The sequence below is a fragment of the Rhinatrema bivittatum genome, chromosome 3, assembly GCF_901001135.1.
Source record: "Rhinatrema bivittatum chromosome 3, aRhiBiv1.1, whole genome shotgun sequence".
NCBI lineage: Eukaryota > Metazoa > Chordata > Amphibia > Gymnophiona > Rhinatrematidae > Rhinatrema > Rhinatrema bivittatum.
The window spans coordinates 50,232,105-50,250,935 of NC_042617.1; the positions used below are offsets into that span (position 1 = coordinate 50,232,105).

The 18,831-nt window shown below is 49.3% G+C and overlaps 1 protein-coding gene across 2 annotated transcripts in view; it reads right to left on the reverse strand.

Moving 5' to 3' along the window:
* Positions 1-18,831, reverse strand: part of SMYD2 (SET and MYND domain containing 2) — a 132,438-nt gene that overhangs the window by 23,886 nt on the left and 89,721 nt on the right. For both annotated transcript variants that reach the window (XM_029593211.1, XM_029593210.1), the window contains exon 8: positions 1,923-2,033. In XM_029593211.1, the coding sequence (XP_029449071.1) occupies positions 1,923-2,033 (111 nt within the window). The remainder of the gene's footprint in view (positions 1-1,922; positions 2,034-18,831) is intronic.

An 18,831-nucleotide genomic window follows, 5' to 3' on the forward strand; every position in this document is an offset into this window, starting at 1 on the left:
TTGAACATTAGTACTGATATTTTCCATTTTTCTTTGGCAGTGGGCACAAGATCTCCAAGAATGTTCATTGCTACATGCTGTACCTATCGCTGCTATACTAGTTTTGCAGGTAAGGCAGTGCAGAGCCCTGTAGGAAGCTTTTACGGTATGCAGTGACCAGTGCCACTGCAATGGAGTGACCAACTCAGATGATCAGTTTCTGAATGATTCAATCAGTCAATACAAGAATGGCGATAGTCCACCTATATTTCAGGGAAGCATCATCCTGGGGTTTCTTATCTATTTGTACAGTGTAGTCAATGAATGTATAAAAAATGTGATTTTACCCAACAAACAGTGACATGTGTATACAAAAAAACCAACCGGCTAAAGCAGCGACCTTCATAGTTCCAGCTTTCATCCTTCACATACAAAAAGGTCCACTGTGCACAGCCAAGCCATATGGTATCACCATATATGCTCGGACTTAAAAGAGAGGGACAAATCTCAAAATACAAACTGGATCCTGCAAGCAAAAAGCTAACCCTAAAATCAGCTCCAGGAAAACTGCATCTTCATTTAAAATACCCGGAGCAATCCTACTGCAGTACAAAAAGGAAAACCATAGAGTGGATACCCTGGTAGTAACAAACAATCCAAAGCTAAAAAAAAACTGAGAATAAAAATCAGAAAAGATTTATAGCTACTGTTCCTGGAGGATAAATCACTGAAAGAAGTCATTCTCTGCTCCTCCAGTACTTGCCTTTCAGCAACAAATTAATCTGAAGCAAAAACTAGAAGAAACAAATGTCAGACTCTTGGGGGGGGGGGGGGGGGGAGGAAGTATGGCAAAATATCATGGTTGAAGCTATACCAGCACATATCGCAGGATCCCAGTCACCTTCTTGGGAAAATCATTCAACATAAGAGAATCCTATCCATGTTCCTTTAGGCCTGAATTTTCAAGCCAATTCTGCCCATAACACCATGTTTTACGCAGGAAAACGGCCATTGGAAAAATAACCAGGAGTTCAGTGAGCACAGAAGTACGTGTGTAACACCGGTGAGGCATCATGGCAACGGAGCTGGAACTTGCACACATAGAAAGCATGTGCGGAACTCACCCTGCACAAGTTATGCCCTCCAAAAAGCAGGCGTTAACTCCCAACAAGAAATCTGAGGTCTAATCAGGCCGGACTATTCTGTATTTCTACAGCACGGTCAATTCATCTCGCATTGTATAAGAATAGGGTTTTTTCCATCCTCGTTCCCCCAACTACTAGCCGATATTCAATTTGAGCCTACTTTAATGGGCTGTTTGTACCGACGGTTACATAGTTATTGAAGTATGGGAGATTAGGACTGGCTATGGGCTATCCTAATGGATTACTGACAGGAGTGTGAGTGGTTATGAGATGCGTCTGATTTCAATCTTTACTATTTAACTGGTATTATTCTTTTGTGTATTTTGTCTGATGCTTTATTTAATTGGTAATTTTGTTTATATTCATATTTTGGTAAAAGGGTGTAAGCTGCTTGGATCAATCTTTTTTGACAGGTAAGTGGTACAGAAATATTTAAGTAAATAAATACTGAGGCAAAAATCATTCTTTGCTTTTACCTGCTTAATTCGGTTTTGAACTGATGAAAGGCATACAACGCCCAAAAGCTAGTCAAGCAACGGATAAGTTAGTCCAATACAAAGTATCACCTGATATTTTTATGTTGATCTTTATTTCCAACCAAAAAAAAAAATCACAGAAGACAAGACCTAGAAGTCATAAAGCAGCCAGCCACCTGCAGGCGAGCTGGATGTTTTAGGGCCCCCAGAACTGATGGACTTGCTGCTTGTACACATTTGGGTCTGATGTGGCTTGGCGACATCCCCTTCCATAGTTATGTTGTTATCCTGACCCCCTCCTTTTGTAGTGTTGCTCTCTTACCTTCCCCTTTGTGCTGCACTCCCTGCAGTCACAGGTAAAGAAATAGGCGTCCTTCAGTCTATCGTTTCTGTCTTCCGTAGGATACAACAGATCAATGTAGCTGGTAAAAATCTGAAAAAAAAAAGTAGACACTATTTTAAGAAAGCAGCTTTATAAAAAAGAATTCTATTCCCATAGAAAACGTATTCTAGTGTATTTCCTGTTGTTTCTCGCTCTGTTCTGGCAAAGACAGGTAATTCTGAAATGTTATGCTTGCAGCTACAATCCTAAATTGTTGCTTTTTATTTTTTTTTCCTAGGACACCCAAAATGACCGTACAGAGTACAGCTGCTGCCCGTTCGCATCCTGAATTGCCCCAGTCGTGGTTCATGAAAAGATTCCTGCTGGCCAGTTATCAATGTCACTAAAAAGAGCACAACTGGCACCCTCGGCAGAGAGGACTACTTCAAATTACCTTTTTCTTCACCAGTGAGGAGCCTTCAAAAGAATGATCACAACGCCCAGAAAGGGTAGTGCCGGGAAGCTCAAGCTGACATGGCTAAATGTTGCACCTACTTCCAAAATTCAGATAACGTCAGCTTCCAATGCTATTAATCTAGCCTCTTTCACAAGCGCGAAATATATTCAGAGTCTGCTTCACCTCATCTTTCCTCTCTTAAAAGTGAATTTTCAAAAGCTGTGCATTGTAAAATAGCATTTACCCGAGTGTATGCTATTTTAGAAACCTCAACATGCGCACAAAAATCAGGGCCTGTGAGTAAATTTGCATTTGTAAAAAAAAAGGGTGGGCCAGGGCCCAACATTTGTGCAAGTAAGTTACTATTTTATAAGCAATTTGCGCATATATATTTGGCAGCTTACTTGCGTATATTGACTCCTGCTCAATATCTGAAGCGATTGTAAACGTCTTTAAGGAAAATTGGTTCTTACCTGCTAGTTTTTGCTCCTGTAGTACCACAGCTCAGTCCAGACTCCTGGGATGTATCAAAGCTCCCCTGACTGGGATGGGAGAGTCCCACTCAAAGTACACTTTCACCGAAATTGCCAATGTCCGAGGCCTGGACGTCCAATTGGTAGTGTCTGGCAAAGGTATGTAAAGACTTCCAAGTAGCTGTCGTGCAAATCTCTTGCGGTGCAACCAGTTGACATCAGGAGGCCGCCTGGGAATGGGTAGAATGAACCCTTAACCCCTCTAGATTAGGACGACTGCGACAGATATATGTGGAAACGATGGCCTCCTTCAACCAACTCACAATTATGGCCTTTGATGCTTTTTGACACTTTTTTTGCACCACTCCATAGCACAAAAAGGTGATTCAACAATCTGAAACTGTTAGTAACCTCTAGACCCAGCAACAAAGCCCTTCTGATGTCCTGCAGACATCTTAACTCTTTTGCATGAGATGCACCAATCTCCAGATTTGTGAATGCTGGAAGCTCCACTGACTGACTTAAATGCAACGCTGAAACTACTTTCAGCAGAAAATATGGTACTGTCCTCAAACAGACCCCATAATTCGAAATCCGTAAAAAAGGTTCCTAAAAAGACAGGGCTTTAAGTTCAGACATCCTTCTGGCTGAACAAATTGCCACCAAGAAAACCACCTTCAAAGTCAGATCTTTTATGTTGGCCCTCGTAAGAGGCTCAAACGGTGCCTCACACATGCGCTTGAGGACCAATTAAGGCTCCAAGAAGGGTACACCTTACAAATAAGGGGGCACAAACACTTCTCCCCTTGAAGAAAAGAACCACATCCTGATGCGCAGCCAGAGCTGTTCCATGAACCTTGCCCTGCAAGCAGCCCAGGGCAGACACCTGTACTCTCAGGGAACTAAAAGACAAATCTTTCGACAGGCCCCTATGCACCACCGACACTCACCGAGGGACCACCCCCCTTGCTCCGAACACCAAGTGTCGAAGATTCTCCAAAACTGGATATACGCCAAGGAAGTAGAAGTCTTTCAGCCTGCAACAGAGTAGAAATAACATCTTCAGGATTTCCCTTCTTCCTTAATTGCCGTCTTTCAAAAGCTAAGTCGCTAGACAAAAGTGATCCACTTGATCTGAAAATATGGGACCCTGCCGCAGTAGATTTGGTAGATGTCCTAGTCTCAAGGGGCCGTCCACTGCTAGATTGACCAAATCTGCAAACCAAGGCTGTAGTGAAGCCACAAGAATCACCTGGCCTGGATGGACCTCAATTCTCTTTACAACCTTGGCCAGCAAAGACCACAGTAGAAACACGTAGATCATAATGTTGCGCAGCCAAGGAAGAACCAGGGCATTACCCTTTCTGCTCTGTGCTCTCTTCTGTGACTGAAGAAGGGCGGTGCCTTGCAATTCCTCAGAGTTGCCATCAGATCCTTATGAGGAATGCCCCATCTGCAAGAAATGAGGGTCATTACTTCCTTTGAAAGCTCCCATTCTCCCGGGTCCAAACGTTGTGGTCTGAGAAAATCCACTTGCACATTGTCGGACCCTGCTATCAAGGTCAGATGCTGCTGTGCCCAGCATATCAGCATCTCCGTTTCTACATCAACCGCTTGACTCTTGGTACCTTGGTATCTTCTTGGCTGTTGATGTAGGCCACCGTTGTCGCAATGTCTGACAGGACTCTTGACTGCCTAGTTGCATAAAAGAGGAAGAAAGTCCTGCAGAGCCAGCCGCACCGCTCTTGTCTCTAGGCGATTGATGGACCAGGCCACCTCCTCCGACCATTGGCCTTGCACTGACTGTGACTAACACACAGTTCCCCAACTGGAGAGACTGGCGTCGGTAGTCACTACCATCCACTGTAGCACATCGAGGTCTATCCTGCGGCATAGATGGTCTCTGGCAAGCCACCACGAAAGACTAGATCTGGAGGACTCTGTAAGCAGTAGTGGAAGATGAAACTGCTCTGAAATCAGATTCCACTGGGATAGCAACGCTTTCTGTAGAGGTCTCATATGAGCAAATGCCCACGGGACCAACTCCGAGGTAGATGCCATGGAACAGAGGACCTGCAAGTAATCCCAGACCCTGGGCACCCATGCCTCTCACAGGTCCAAACTTGAGCCTGCAGCTTGTCAATCCGCTCCTCTGTGAGAAAGACCTTCCCTACTTGGGTATTTAGGCATGTGCACAAGAACTCCAGAACCTGCGAAGGAGAAAGTTGGCTCTTGGACAGATTCACAATCCAGCCCAACGATCTCAGGTGGTGCAACACCACTTCTATCACCTGCCTGCAGAGGTCCTCCAGCTTCGCCTAGATGAGCCAGTCGTCCAGATACGGGTGAACCAGCACGCCCTCCTTTCTGAGGGCTGGCGCAACCACTACCATCACCTTGGTGAAGGTCCTTGGGGGCTGATGCTAGTCTGAATGGAAGTGCACAAAATTGAAAATGCCTCCCCAGAATCAGAAACCGGTGGTACCTCTGATGCTCCAGGTGAATCCCTATGTGCAGATATGCTTTTGTCAAATCCAAGGAAGCCAAAATCTCCCTGCTTTGTATTGCTGCTATGACGGACCGCAAAGTCTCCATCCGGAAATGGGAAACCTTGAGAGCTGTGTTCACCTTCTTCAAATCCAGAATTGGACGAAAGGTTCCGTCCTTTTTTGGCACCACAAAATAAATGGAATAACAACCCATCCCCTGCTCATCCAGGGGGAAAGGAACAATGGCTCTCAGCATTCACAGTCACTGTAAGGTCTGCTGAACAATCAGCTTCTTTTCCGCCAAGGCACAAAGATACTATGAACAGGTCTCTGAGTGGTCGAGCAAATTCTAAAGCATAGCCTTGTCCTATCATGCTTAGAACCCATTGGTCTGACGCGATTTTGACCTTGTAAAACTGAATCATACCCATATGATAGGGACGGAGTAGTGGGCCAGCCTCGATTCATTGGGTACGCTTAGCTCTGCCAGAGCTCTGGCTGGTGCCCTCTCTATTCGCTCTGTGGCCTTGAAAGGACTGGCTCCAGGACTGCAACCTCCCCGATGCCTGCCTTTGACCAGCAGCCGGAGCTCTGCTCTGCCGAAAATGCCTCTGGCCACAAAACTGGGAGCGCATTTGAAAAGATCCCTTGGGCTTGTCCTCCTGCAGCTTGTCTACCTTATTGTCACTCAAAAATTTTATCAGTTGGTCCAGCTCTTTGCCAAAGAGAAGTTTGCCTTTAAATGGCAAGGCCCCAAGCTGAGTTTTGAGGAAACGTCCGCCGACCAATTCCGCAACCAAAGAAGCCTCCTGGCCAAGACTGCAGACGTGTGGTTGAGGTCATACAAGGCATCTGCGCCATAAGCGACTACCACCTCTGGATGTTTCGCCTGCTTAGACTCTGAGGGTGACAGATGTATTGCTCTAACTACTGCACCCACTGCAGTGAAGCCCGAAGCAGAAAGCTACTGCACACAGCCGCTTGTATGCCCAGCACCGATATCTCAAATATCTTCTTGAGATGCACCTCAAGCTTCCAGTCTTGCATATCTTTCAGAGCTGCGGCCCCAGCCACAGGAATGGTCGTCCTCTTCATGACTGCCAAGATGGAAGCATCCAATTTCAGATCCCTCAAGAGCTTCAGAGTGTCCTCTGGCAATGGATACAGCTTATCCATAGCCCTGCTCGCCTTCAGGCCAGTCTCCGGTGTCTCCCACTCTCTGACCATCAACTGTTTGATCGACTTGTGAAATGGAAAGATCTTGGCCGGACCCCGCAAGCTGCCATGACCAGGTCTACTTCCTCCTGGTCAGACTCCTCATGAGGTGCAGATACACCTAACTCCGCCAGGACATGCGGAATCAGGGGTCCCAGTTCTGCCATTTGAAAAAGGCGAAGCACCTTGGGATCATCACCTTCCAACGTCGGGACCTTTCCCGGTTCCTTAGTCGAATCCTGTGTCTCACAATTAGGATCAATGTCTGGAGAACCATCCCCAAGTGGTAATCCCTGATCAGACCCTTCAGAAGAAGCATCCTCAGTGATACCCAACACTGATGTACCATGGATTCGCCAAATCCTTGTGGCCCACACGGCCCCTGAAGACTTGGAACTCTTCTTGGGTGGAGGTCCCGCTGCCCTCCACCCAAGAAGAGTGGGCCAAAAAAGCCTGATGCATCAAAAGCACAAACTCAGGGGAAAAAGGAGTGGGACTCTCAAGACTTCTCCTCCAGAGGAGCTGTCTTCGCCCCCAACTGTCCCCCCGTGAGCCCCCGGGCCTCCTTGGGGCTTATTTGGCTGGAGAAAGCACAGGCAGGAGATCCCCTCCCTCTGCTGCAACCTTCGGCCTTAGCAGTGAATGAATCCAAAATGGCCGCTGTTCCCACGCTCAGCAGGAATGCAACTTCGGCCTCCCACAGCGCAGCTTTTTGCCCCCAAGACCGGTGCTGCTTGGAAGATGCCATTGCAGCCCCTCCCCTCCAGGGAGGCATCGGCAACAGCTGCCCACATGAGAAAGGTATATGGAGCTGTCTCCACACGCGAAGCATTAGGCTTCCGTCGGCATGACCAGGCAACTCATTGACTGTGCAGCAAACACCCGAAATGGGAAAACCTGTCCCGGGAGAGCCACAAAGAAAATATCAGTCCCCCGAGCAGACTCCCTGCACTACCAGCACCAAGAAGAACAGAAGTAAAGTGCACACAACACTGCCCCTGTAAAATCTTTTTCTTCTTCTTTTTTTTTTTTACACTTTAAATAAGATAAAGGCACAGAGACAAGAACAAGAATAGCCTTATCTGAAGCATGGGACAGGCTTTTCCCAGTTCTCGTGGAGGTGAGGGAACTGGATCACCACTTTCACCTCCGGCGTTGTTCAGAGAGCAAATTAGGGTCTCCAACTCCTGCTTGTCTACCTCTAGAACCAGAAGGGATGGTCCCACCAGGACCTGCCAACCTCTTGGGAGAGAATCTCTCTTGTAATCTACTTTTCCTTTATTTTTCTTTTAGGTTCAGAACTGCAGGGTTTGCACCTCCTCCATCTGCTGGAGACAGAGAAATACTGAGGCTCTGCAGGTGGCACACCGGGTTAAGAGGCGGTGACTGCAAAGTTTTTCTCTGTCTCCATCTACTGGAAGAGAGGCAAAACCCAGGAGTCTGGGCTGATCTCGATACGTACAGGGAAAGTGAACTACTGACTGGGTAGGGGTTCTGGGTGAAATAGGACGACTTGAGGATAAAGAGCCAGGAGAGTGTCAATGACGTGCAGATAGACTGGGCAAACTGGTAATTTTATTGCCATGTGCATGTTAGAAAATCTCCCAACGTACGTGTGTAAAAGCAGACTTAATGGGGGGGAAATGCATCTAAAATATGCAGCTATTGCTGTACTTATCTGGATAAATTCTGAGTTATTTGGCTAAGAAGTGGCACTTATCTGGATAAAAGCCACTATTTAACCATAAATCTTAAAATATTACTTATCTGGCTAAGTCAGTCTATCTGATTTAGCCGATAAGTAACATTTTTGAGACTTATCCGGCTAAACAGCAGTTTTGCTGCAACTTAGCCAGAAAAATCAATACTTATTCGAATTAATGCTGCTACTTAGCCAGATACCTCAGAATTTATCTGGAAAAGTGCAAAAATGTATTTGCACATTTTTTATAATGTGCGCGCATGTACTTGGGTATATTTATGCATATTTTTTTTTTTAACATATATGCGCAGGTTATGAAATAAAGGAGCAATTTTGTTCACACTCATATATATGTGTATATGGTTTGCTTGCGCAGATGTTAGCATTATTAGCATTATTCTTCAGTTTGGCCTGTCCATTCCCAAGTATCTTAGACTTCTATTTATCCTTAGCACTAAGCAAGCCTCTTCTTGATTCAGGCCATTCTCCTTACTAGCATCTTTTCACTGAAATAAGTTACCTGATATCCAAGATGCTCCTAAGCCAAACTCTCTATTGGGCCAGATTAAAACCCGTTTAGATTAGTTTATCCGGGGGGAAAGGAGGTGAACCGACTGCGAGCGGACCCCGAGACGAGTGCCTTTGAGCGGTGAGAGAAAAAGAACTTTGAACTCCTCGTCGAGGGAGAAGGGAGGCGCGGCCGGAGAGCACGCCCCCTTGGTGACGTCATTTTCAGGAGCCCCGGGACAGCATAAAAGAAGGGCCCTGCGGCGAGTGAGTCGGGGAAAGGAGGTGAACAGACTGCGAGCTGACCCCGAGACGAGTGCCTTTGAGCGGTGAGAGAAAAAGAACTTTGAACTCCTCGTCGAGGGAGAAGGGAGGCGCGGCCGGAGAGCACGCCCCCTTGGTGACGTCATTTTCAGGAGCCCCGGGACAGCATAAAAGAAGGGCCCTGCGGCGAGTGAGTCGGGGAAAGGAGGTGAACCGACTGCGAGCTGACCCCGAGACGAGTGCCTTTGAGCGGTGAGAGAAAAAGAACTTTGAACTCCTCGTCGAGGGAGAAGGGAGGCGCGGCCGGAGAGCACGCCCCCTTGGTGACGTCATTTTCAGGAGCCCCGGGACAGCATAAAAGAAGGGCCCTGCGGCGAGTGAGTCGGGGAAAGGAGGTGAACCGACTGCGAGCTGACCCAGAGACGAGTGCCTTTGAGCGGTGAGAGAAAAAGAACTTTGAACTCCTCGTCGAGGGAGCAGGGAGGCGCGGCCGGAGAGCACGCCCCCTTGGTGACGTCATTTTCAGGAGCCCCGGGACAGCATAAAAGAAGGGCCCTGCGGCGAGTGAGTCGGGGAAAGGAGGTGAACCGACTGCGAGCTGACCCCGAGACGAGTGCCTTTGAGCGGTGAGAGAAAAAGAACTTTGAACTCCTCGTCGAGGGAGAAGGGAGGCGCGGCCGGAGAGCACGCCCCCTTGGTGACGTCATTTTCAGGAGCCCCGGGACAGCATAAAAGAAGGGCCCTGCGGCGAGTGAGTCGGGGAAAGGAGGTGAACCGACTGCGAGCTGACCCCGAGACGAGTGCCTTTGAGCGGTGAGAGAAAAAGAACTTTGAACTCCTCGTCGAGGGAGAAGGGAGGCGCGGCCGGAGAGCACGCCCCCTTGGTGACGTCATTTTCAGGAGCCCCGGGACAGCATAAAAGAAGGGCCCTGAGGCGCGCAGCCGCCGGCGCGCAGCTGAAGCCGCGCGCCAAAGGGGCGCGCCCCTGGTAAAAAATTTTCTTTCTACCCTATCCTTTAATATATAGTTTTCTTTTAACTTGCTGGTAGTATGGGTAGAAAACGTAAATCAAAGACCTGGACCTCTTCTCCTGTAACATCTGGTCAAAAGAAAACTGGACCCATGGACGACCATATTATACATATGGGTGAGTCCTTGGTTAGGGACGATATAGAAGGGGACTCCCAGCTAGGGGTCTCCTTAAGTCCCAGGTCCAGGCAACCTCCCTTACAACCCTTAGGAGAAAGTATTGATTTGATAAATAACCCCCTAATAGCGACCCAAACTTCTATTGGGTGTACATTAGGAGGGAATAGATTGTTGGTAAATGATACGGAAGAAATTAGAACTTCAGTTAGTAATAACAATGTTGCCCCATGTGTGGGAGTCCCATGTCCAATGGTACTGCCAGATATAACTGAAGAGGGTGATGAATGCAATGTAGAACCAGAAAGTGTTACACTTTTGGATGTATGGAGGTTATCGGCAAAAATCGATAAAAAATTATCTAAATCTGTTTCACAAGTGCATGAGTTCTCCCTTCAGGTACGATCCAAATTTGAGGATTTGGAAAGTAGGGCTACTAAAGCCGAACAAGCGCTTGCAGTATTAAACCCACAAGTAAATGTGATATATAATACCAATACTACTTTCATTAAAGACAATTTGGCAATGCACAATCAAATAGAAAGTTTGGAGAACGAACTTAGATCATTTAATTTGAGGTTATTGAACTTCCCTAAAACTCGATTGTTATCAGCTGTCGAATTGTTTAATAAATATGTTGTGGAGATATTGTCCTTTGAGAGTAATAAGGTCCCAGTATTATCTAGATTGTATTATTTACCTAATAGAAGAGTGCTCCAAGTTCCAGAGGGGGGTACAGATATATTAGGTAACCCAGGAGTCTCCACATTTTTGGAGGACTCCATGGATAACGTACATACAAGAGCCACTTTGTTGGTTTCTTTTTCTTTAAAAAAGGATAGAGACTTATTTTTTTCAAAATATTTTCAAGTAAAAGATTTCATATTTTGCGGGCAGAAAATCCAGATTTTTCCGGATGTTTCGCGTGCTACCCAAGCACGTAGAAAACAATTTTTGAATTTAAAAAAAAGGAAAATTAGTTTCTTACCTGATAATTTTCGTTCCTGTAGTACCACGGATCAGTCCAGGACACCTGGGTTGTGACTCCGCACCAGTAGATGGAGACAGACTAAAACTTGTGGGCGGAGCCATATATGCCCCTGTGCCAGTCACAGCCCCTCAGTCTTACGGAATGTCAAAGTAGAACACAACCAGAGAAGTAAACAAAACTAGATACCGCTAACTAACGGGGAAGAAACACCCCCTCTGGAACCGGACTCTCCAACCGAGAGAGCGAACAAGCGAAACAGAACAAATCAAAAAACACAGAGCGGACTCTCCATTACTTCAGCGCAGCACTGCGGGCGGGATCCTGGACTGATCCGTGGTACTACAGGAACGAAAATTATCAGGTAAGAAACTAATTTTCCTTTCCCTGTACGTACCAGGATCAGTCCAGGACACCTGGGATGTACCAGAGCAACCTACTGAGGGTGGGAAGCAGAGAGTCCCGCTCGGAGAACCCTCTCTCCAAAACCCCCGGAATCGGTAGCCCGAACATCCAGCCGGTAATGCCGGATAAAAGTATGCAACGACTTCCAGGTGGCCGCCCTACAAATCTCTTGAGGCGACACCTGAGAAGCTTCCGCCCAAGACGCTGCTTGAGATCAAGTCGAGTGAGCCCGCAGCCCCACAGGAAGAGGTTTTCCCCGCACCAAGTACGCCGAACCAATGGCCTGCTTGAGCCAACGAGCGATCGTTGTGCGGGACGCTGCAGCTCCTTTCTTTGGTCCAGAGAACAGGACAAACAGATGATCTGTGACCCGAAACGGATTAGTAACCTCCAGATATCGGAGAAGGGATCTCCGCACGTCAAGCTTCCGTAACTCCCTCTCTTCTGTAACAGAGGAGTCTCCGCACGCAAAAGCGGGCAACTCCACCGATTGATTCACGTGAAACGACGAGACCACTTTCGGAAGAAAGGAAGGAACCGTCCGTAAGGAAACCCCCGACTCGGAGATACGCAAGAAAGGTTCCCTACAGGACAGGGCCTGTAACTCGGAAACACGCCGTGCCGAGGCAATCGCCACCAAGAATGCCGTTTTTAAAGTGAGATCCTTAAGAGTTGCGCGTTTCAAGGGCTCAAACGGCGCCGTGCATAGAGCGGAGAGAACCCAATTGAGGTTCCAAGCCGGACAAAGAAGACGTAACGGGGGGCGAAGGTGCTTAGCACCCCGAAGGAAACGAGCAATATCCGGGTGAAGCGCCAGAGACTTACCTCGCAAACACCCAAGCGCCGCCACTTGGACCCGTAGGGAACTGCACGCCAGACCTTTGGCCAGACCCGCCTGGAGGAAGGCCAGAACATCAGAGACGGAAGCCGAAGTGGGGTCCACCCCGCGCTGCACGCACCAGTCCTCAAAGACCACCCAGACACGGACGTAAGCCAAGGACGTCGACTGCTTCCTGGAACGCAGTAGCGTGGCCACCACCGCATCTGAATAACCTTTTCTCTTCAGTCGATTCCTCTCAAAAGCCATGCCGCGAGACAGAAGTGATCCGCATCCTCCAAACAGACGGGGCCCTGATGGAGTAGGGCCGCCATTCCCTGGAACCGAAGGGGTGCCGCTACTGCCAGTTGTACGAGGTCTGCGAACCACGGCCGGCGAGGCCACTCCGGTGCCACCAAGATCACGTTGGCCGGGTGCAACTCTATGCGCCGTAGAATCTTGCCGATCATCGGCCACGGGGGAAACACGTAGAGCAGCACATCCGTCGGCCAGGGAAGCACCAACGCATCGACGCCTTCTGCCCCCCGCTCTCGACGTCGACTGTAAAATCGCGGGGCCTTCGCGTTGTGCCACGTGGCCATCAGATCCATGTGGGGCACCCCCCACGTTTCGCAAATGAGAAGAAACGCTTCGTCCCCCAGCTCTCACTCTCCGGGATCCAGACGATGACGGCTGAGATAGTCCGCCTGCATGTTGTCGACTCCCGCAATGTGAGACGCTGCGAGGTTGCTGAGATGTAGCTCCGACCAGGCCATCAAGCGCTGAGCTTCTTCTGCCACCTGGGGGCTCCGTGTCCCCCCCTGCCGGTTGATGTATGCCACGGTGGTCGCATTGTCCGACAACACTCGGACTGCCTTTCCCCACAGCAACGGTAGAAAAGCCTGCAGGGCCAGACGGACCGCCCTGGTCTCTAGGCGATTGATAGACCACTGGGCTTGCGATACTGACCATAGGCCTTGAACTGAGCTCCCTAGGCAGACCGCTCCCCAACCGGAGAGGCTGGCATCCGTGGTCACCACTGTCCAACTGGGCACCAGGAGAGAGACTCCGGCGGAAAGATGACTGGGGTCCAGCCACCACCGCAGGCTGGACCTCGCGTGTCCCGCTAGAGGAAGCGGTAAATGGAAGTCCTCCGAGACCGGCTTCCAGCGGGAAAGCAAGGATGACTGTAAGGGTCGCAGATGAGCGAACGCCCAGGGAACCAGCGCCAGCGTGGAAGCCATAGACCCTAGGACCGTAAGGTAGTCGCAGACCCGCGGCTGGCGAAGAGACAACAAGCGGTGCACCTGAGTTTGCAGTTTGCCCCTCCGTTCGAGCGACAGAAACACCTTGCCCTGCTTCGTGTCGAAAAGAGCTCCCAGATATTCCAAGGACTGCGTGGGTGTCAGATGACTCTTGCTGAAGTTGACCACCCATCCCAGGGACTGCAACAGATGGAGGACCCTGTCCACCGCCATCCGACACTGATCCTCGGACTTCGCCCGAATCAACCAATCGTCCAGGTAGGGATGGACCAGGAGACCTTCTCGGCGCAGTTGCGCCGCCACCACGACCATCACCTTCGTGAATGTACGAGGGGCCGTTGCGAGCCCAAACGGGAGCGCCCGAAACTGGTAATGCCGGCCCAGAATGCAGAATCTGAGGAAGCGTTGGAACGACGGCTGAATGCCTATGTGAAGATACGCCTCCGTGAGGTCCAGGGAGGCCAGGAACTCGCCTGGCCGGACTGCGGCGATGACCGACCGAATCGTCTCCATTTTGAAGCGAGGAACGCGAAGGCATCGGTTCACCCCTTTGAGATCCAGAATTGGTCGGGACGTGCCGTCCTTCTTTGGTACGATGAAGTAAATGGAGTAACGGCCTTTGCCGTGCTGGCTGACCGGAACGGGGGAGATAGCTCCCAAGTCCTCTAGGCGGCGGATGGTGTCTAGCACCGCCGCCTTCTTCTCGGGAGCCTTGCAGGGTGACACAAGGAACTTGTCCACTGGAGTGTGAGCAAAATCTAACGCGTAGCCGTGTCTTATCACGGTGAGGACCCACTGGTCCGACGTTATTCCGGCCCATCTCTCGTAGAACGACAGCAACCGCGCCCCGACGTTGGGAACGGCGTGCTGAGGCTGCGGCGGGAGAAGGGCCGACCCCCTTTCATTGTGAAGATTTGGGCGCCATGATGGCCAGGGCACCCCCTGGTCTACCATAGCGCCTCCCACGAAAGGACTGCTGGTGAAAAGACTGCTGCTGCTGCCGCCACTGTGGGGTACGGGAGGAGGAAGACCTGTACGATTGCCCCGACGACCTTTGAGGGCGCGACTTCCTGGGCCCACGAAAGCGGGACCTGGATGCAAAGGAAGACAGCGACCTGGATCTATCTTCAGGCAACCTGAAAGCCCTATTTTCCCCCAGGGAAGCCATTAAATCATCTAATTCCTTGCTAAACAGTAACTTACCCTTGAATGGCAGCGCCCCGAGGTGAGCCTTAGAAGAGCCATCCGCCGCCCAGTTGCGGAGCCACAGGAGGCGGCGCGCCGAGACAGCCGCCACCAGGGATCTAGACGAAGTGCGCAGCAGATCGTGGAGTGCATCTGCGCCATATGCTATTGCCGCCTCCAACTTATCCGCTTGCGCTGCCTCGTCCGCCGAAAGATCCGCATTGGCTTGGAGGACCTGAGCCCAGCGCAAGCTAGCTCCCAAAGCGAAATTCGTACACATGGCGGCCCGTATTCCTAGCGCTGAAACCTCAAAAATCTTCTTGAGCTGTACTTCTAGCTTCCTGTCCTGAAGGTCCCGAAGGGCTGTCGCTCCCGTAACTGGAATAGTAGATCTCTTCGTTACCGCCGAAACCGCTGAATCCACCTTGGGGAGCTTGAGAAGGTCCAGCGCATCCTCCGGGAGCGGGTAAAGCTTGTCCATGGCCTTGCTAACCTTCAAACCTAACTCCGGAGTGTCCCATTCCCGGAACATGATGTCCGTTGAAGAAAAATGGAACGGAAAAGCAACTGCCGGACCCGTGAGGTCTAACAGGACCGGATCCATGTTCGCTTCTTGACGAACCACCGCCGGAGGGGGGTCTATTCCCAGTTCCTGGAGAATGGCTGGAATTAGAGGTGGCAATTCTTCCCTACGGAATAGCCGGACCACCTTGGGATCGTCGCCCTCCGCTGCCTGTGACGCCTTTCCTGCTGCAGCTGGAGCGGATCCGTCCCCTGCCACGTCATCGGCCCCTTTTTGTGGCTCTTCAGAGGCATCAGTGTCCGCCCCCGTGGAGGAATCCGGGTCCGCCTCCTGTGGGACGCCACGCGGAGGACGTTTCCCCCTGGAAGCACTCGGGGGCCCACTGTTGGACTTCTTCGGCGGTGGAGCCCTGCAGGACTCCCTCCGGCCGCGCTTGCCCTTACTTTTCCTACATTTCAGGACTTTGCGCAGCAAAAGCGCAAAGTCCTCTGAAAACGAGCTGGAATCCGAATCAGCCTCATCTGGGCTCCCCGGGGACCCCGGGTCCCCCGAGGGACTCCCCCCCCGCCGGGTCCCGCTGAGGAGACAGCGCAGGAGGCAAGGCCGCAGGCCCTGCCGCTTCCCGCGCCATTTCGCGGCCCGTGGCTAAAATGGCCGCCACTCCCGCGCTAAGCGGGAACAAATCCTGGGGCTTCTCTAACGCTCCCCCCCCCCGCTCGGCGGTGGTCGCGCGCGCCGCACACGAGTCCCCCGAGACGCCCCGGACGACCCTTCATCGCCCGGGATGCAGGAAGCGCATAGACCGTCGCGAGAGAGACGCGCGCGCGCCGAGCCACAGGCTCGGCAAGCGGAGCCACGAGGCATGCCAGTGAAACGGCGCGAAGAGGGCCGCAACAGAAATCAAAATGAAGAAAAGGAAAAAAAAATTTCGCGCGAACGGCCTCCCCCCTGTCAGCGGCGCCCCCCCCCCCGAGAGCGGCGACGCAAGGAGCAGCCTCCCCCCTGTCAGCGGCGCCCCCCCCGAGAGCGGCGACGCAAGGAACAGAGAGCCGAATAAAAACAGACAAAACTTTTTTTTTTTTTTTTTTTTTTTACAAAAACAAGGCCTGTCGCTGTCCGCGGTCCTGGAGCCCTAGTCCAGCAGGGGTGAGTGAACCGGGCTCCCCGGTGTCACCCCTGACACTGCTAATTAGCAAAGCTGGGTCCTCGACCCTAGCAGTGGCCTCAACCGGGGGGGGGGGGGTAGTCCCCTCAGGACCTCTCAACCCCCCTGGGAGGCAGGGCAGACGGACGTCAGTGACAATTTGGCAAAAATTCCAATTAAAGAACCAAAAGCCTAACCTGGCCTAACCCAAAAGAAAAGAAAACCAACCCTGACGGAGTACCAGAATCAGGGCAGGGAGGAGCTGTGACCGGACCTGCACCATCTACTGGAGACAGAGTAAGACTGAGGGGCTGTGACTGGCACAGGGGCATATATGGCTCCGCCCACAAGTTTTAGTCTGTCTCCATCTACTGGTGCGGAGTCACAACCCAGGTGTCCTGGACTGATCCTGGTACGTACAGGGAACAAGCTCTTGATCTGGGAGCTAGTTATTTCTTGAAATTTCCCTGCAAATGTTATATTACTTACCAGAATAATAAGTTTATTTTTACTGACCCCACTCACTTGGATCGCTTCTTAAAGGACAAATCACCAAGTGAAGTTTTGAATGTTTAAGGAGTTAAGGTTGCAAAAAGGAAAAAAGTGCAGCAGGTAGGATCTCCTCCCGTACCCCTTGATGTGGACTTGACTATGATTCTATAATGAAGAGTATAAATGTGACCTGTTTAAAGGTTAAAAATGTTTCTTGTATGCCTTGATTATTGCATTTTGTAAATAAATGTTATAATTAATAAAACATAAATAAAAAAAAAAAAGATTAGTTTATCCGGATGCTGGAGGTCCTTTGCGCTGTTCTCTCATTTATTATGTATTGTATTTTGTTAACATTAAAACCCACATTGTGCCTGTAATGCCCTCTAGGCAGGGTGCCATAAAAAACTGAAAATAAATAAATGTTTTGGAAAATTATAAAGGTCCATATTTAGTGGTGCGGTGAGAGGTTAGTTTCTCGAGTACTTGAAGCAAGATATTCAGTAGGAAGCAAGTCCTACTGGATATACACCTCTTTAGGTTTAATAATATCCAGCTTATGTTTACCCAGATCATTTTTGACTACACTTATTTGGTTAAACGTTTTTGGGTAGCGCTGAATATCGACAGCCCTCTGCTAAATTTAACCCTCCCTCCTGGAACCTCTTTTTTTATCCAGGTTAATTCTGAGCTGCATAATGGACTTACTTGGCTAAACCTTATCCACTGCCAGGGGTCAGGAGATTCAAACGCGCTGAATAATGATCTCTGTAGGTTCTGTACCAGTAAAGCACATGTCCAAACACCACAAAGATGCTCTCACATTTTAAAACAGTGTGATTCCGGTTTTTGTACCTGAGTGTCAAAAACCAAAAGCTAGTCAGGAAATGTATTAAGCTTGCCCAATAAAAAGGCATCATTTTATATTTTTTGTTTGGTAACCTTGTATTACCATATTTAAAATATGAATTGTGGAGAGTCTTGTCAGTAGTTACTATAGAGAACCAGCAGATGGAGACAGAGGCCATGCATTAGGACAATGCAGCAACTGTTAAAAACATTCAGCGTACGGACAGAGTCCAAGGCTTACCATGCTTTTCTAAGAGGAGGAACTGTTAAGTGTTTCAGGCTTATTCAGAAGCAGAGTTTGAGGAGACATTTATTTGACCTTCTGCAGCCTGAGCCACATAATGCTTTTATGTTATATAAGAAAGAAAAATAAAACTTTATCACTACTAAAGTTTGCAGAGAAGTGGTGTTGTGGATGCTTAAGAATGGCATAAAAGCATTATGTGGCTAGGGCTGCAGAAGGTTAACTCAATAGCATTCATTTTGGCACAGGTTCACTGGATGTACCATAAGTATTTAATAGAGGAATCTCTTGTTTAAAAACATGTGGATGAAATCTAAACAAGCCTGCGCCAAGTGAGGCTTCACAAAACATCTCTTAAGCATCTAAATATACAAACCCTATAGATGAGGAGGGATATGAAAGATTTTCAAATACCTCATATAAATCAGGCACAAGACACCAAACTTTTCCAGAGCAAAGAATTATTGAGAACAAGAAACATAGAAATGAAATGAAACATAGAAATGACGGCAGAAGAAGACCAAACGGTCCATCCAGTCTGCCCAGCAAGCTTTGCACTTTTTATTTATTTTTTTTTTCTCATACTTCTGTTAGTCTTGGCTCTTAGTAACATTTTGGTTCTATTTCCCTTCCACCCCCACCATTAATGTAGAGAGCAGTGTTGGAACTGCATCTAAGTGAATATCTAGCTTAATTAGTTAGGGGTAGTAACCGCCACAATAAGCAAGCTACACCCATGCTTAT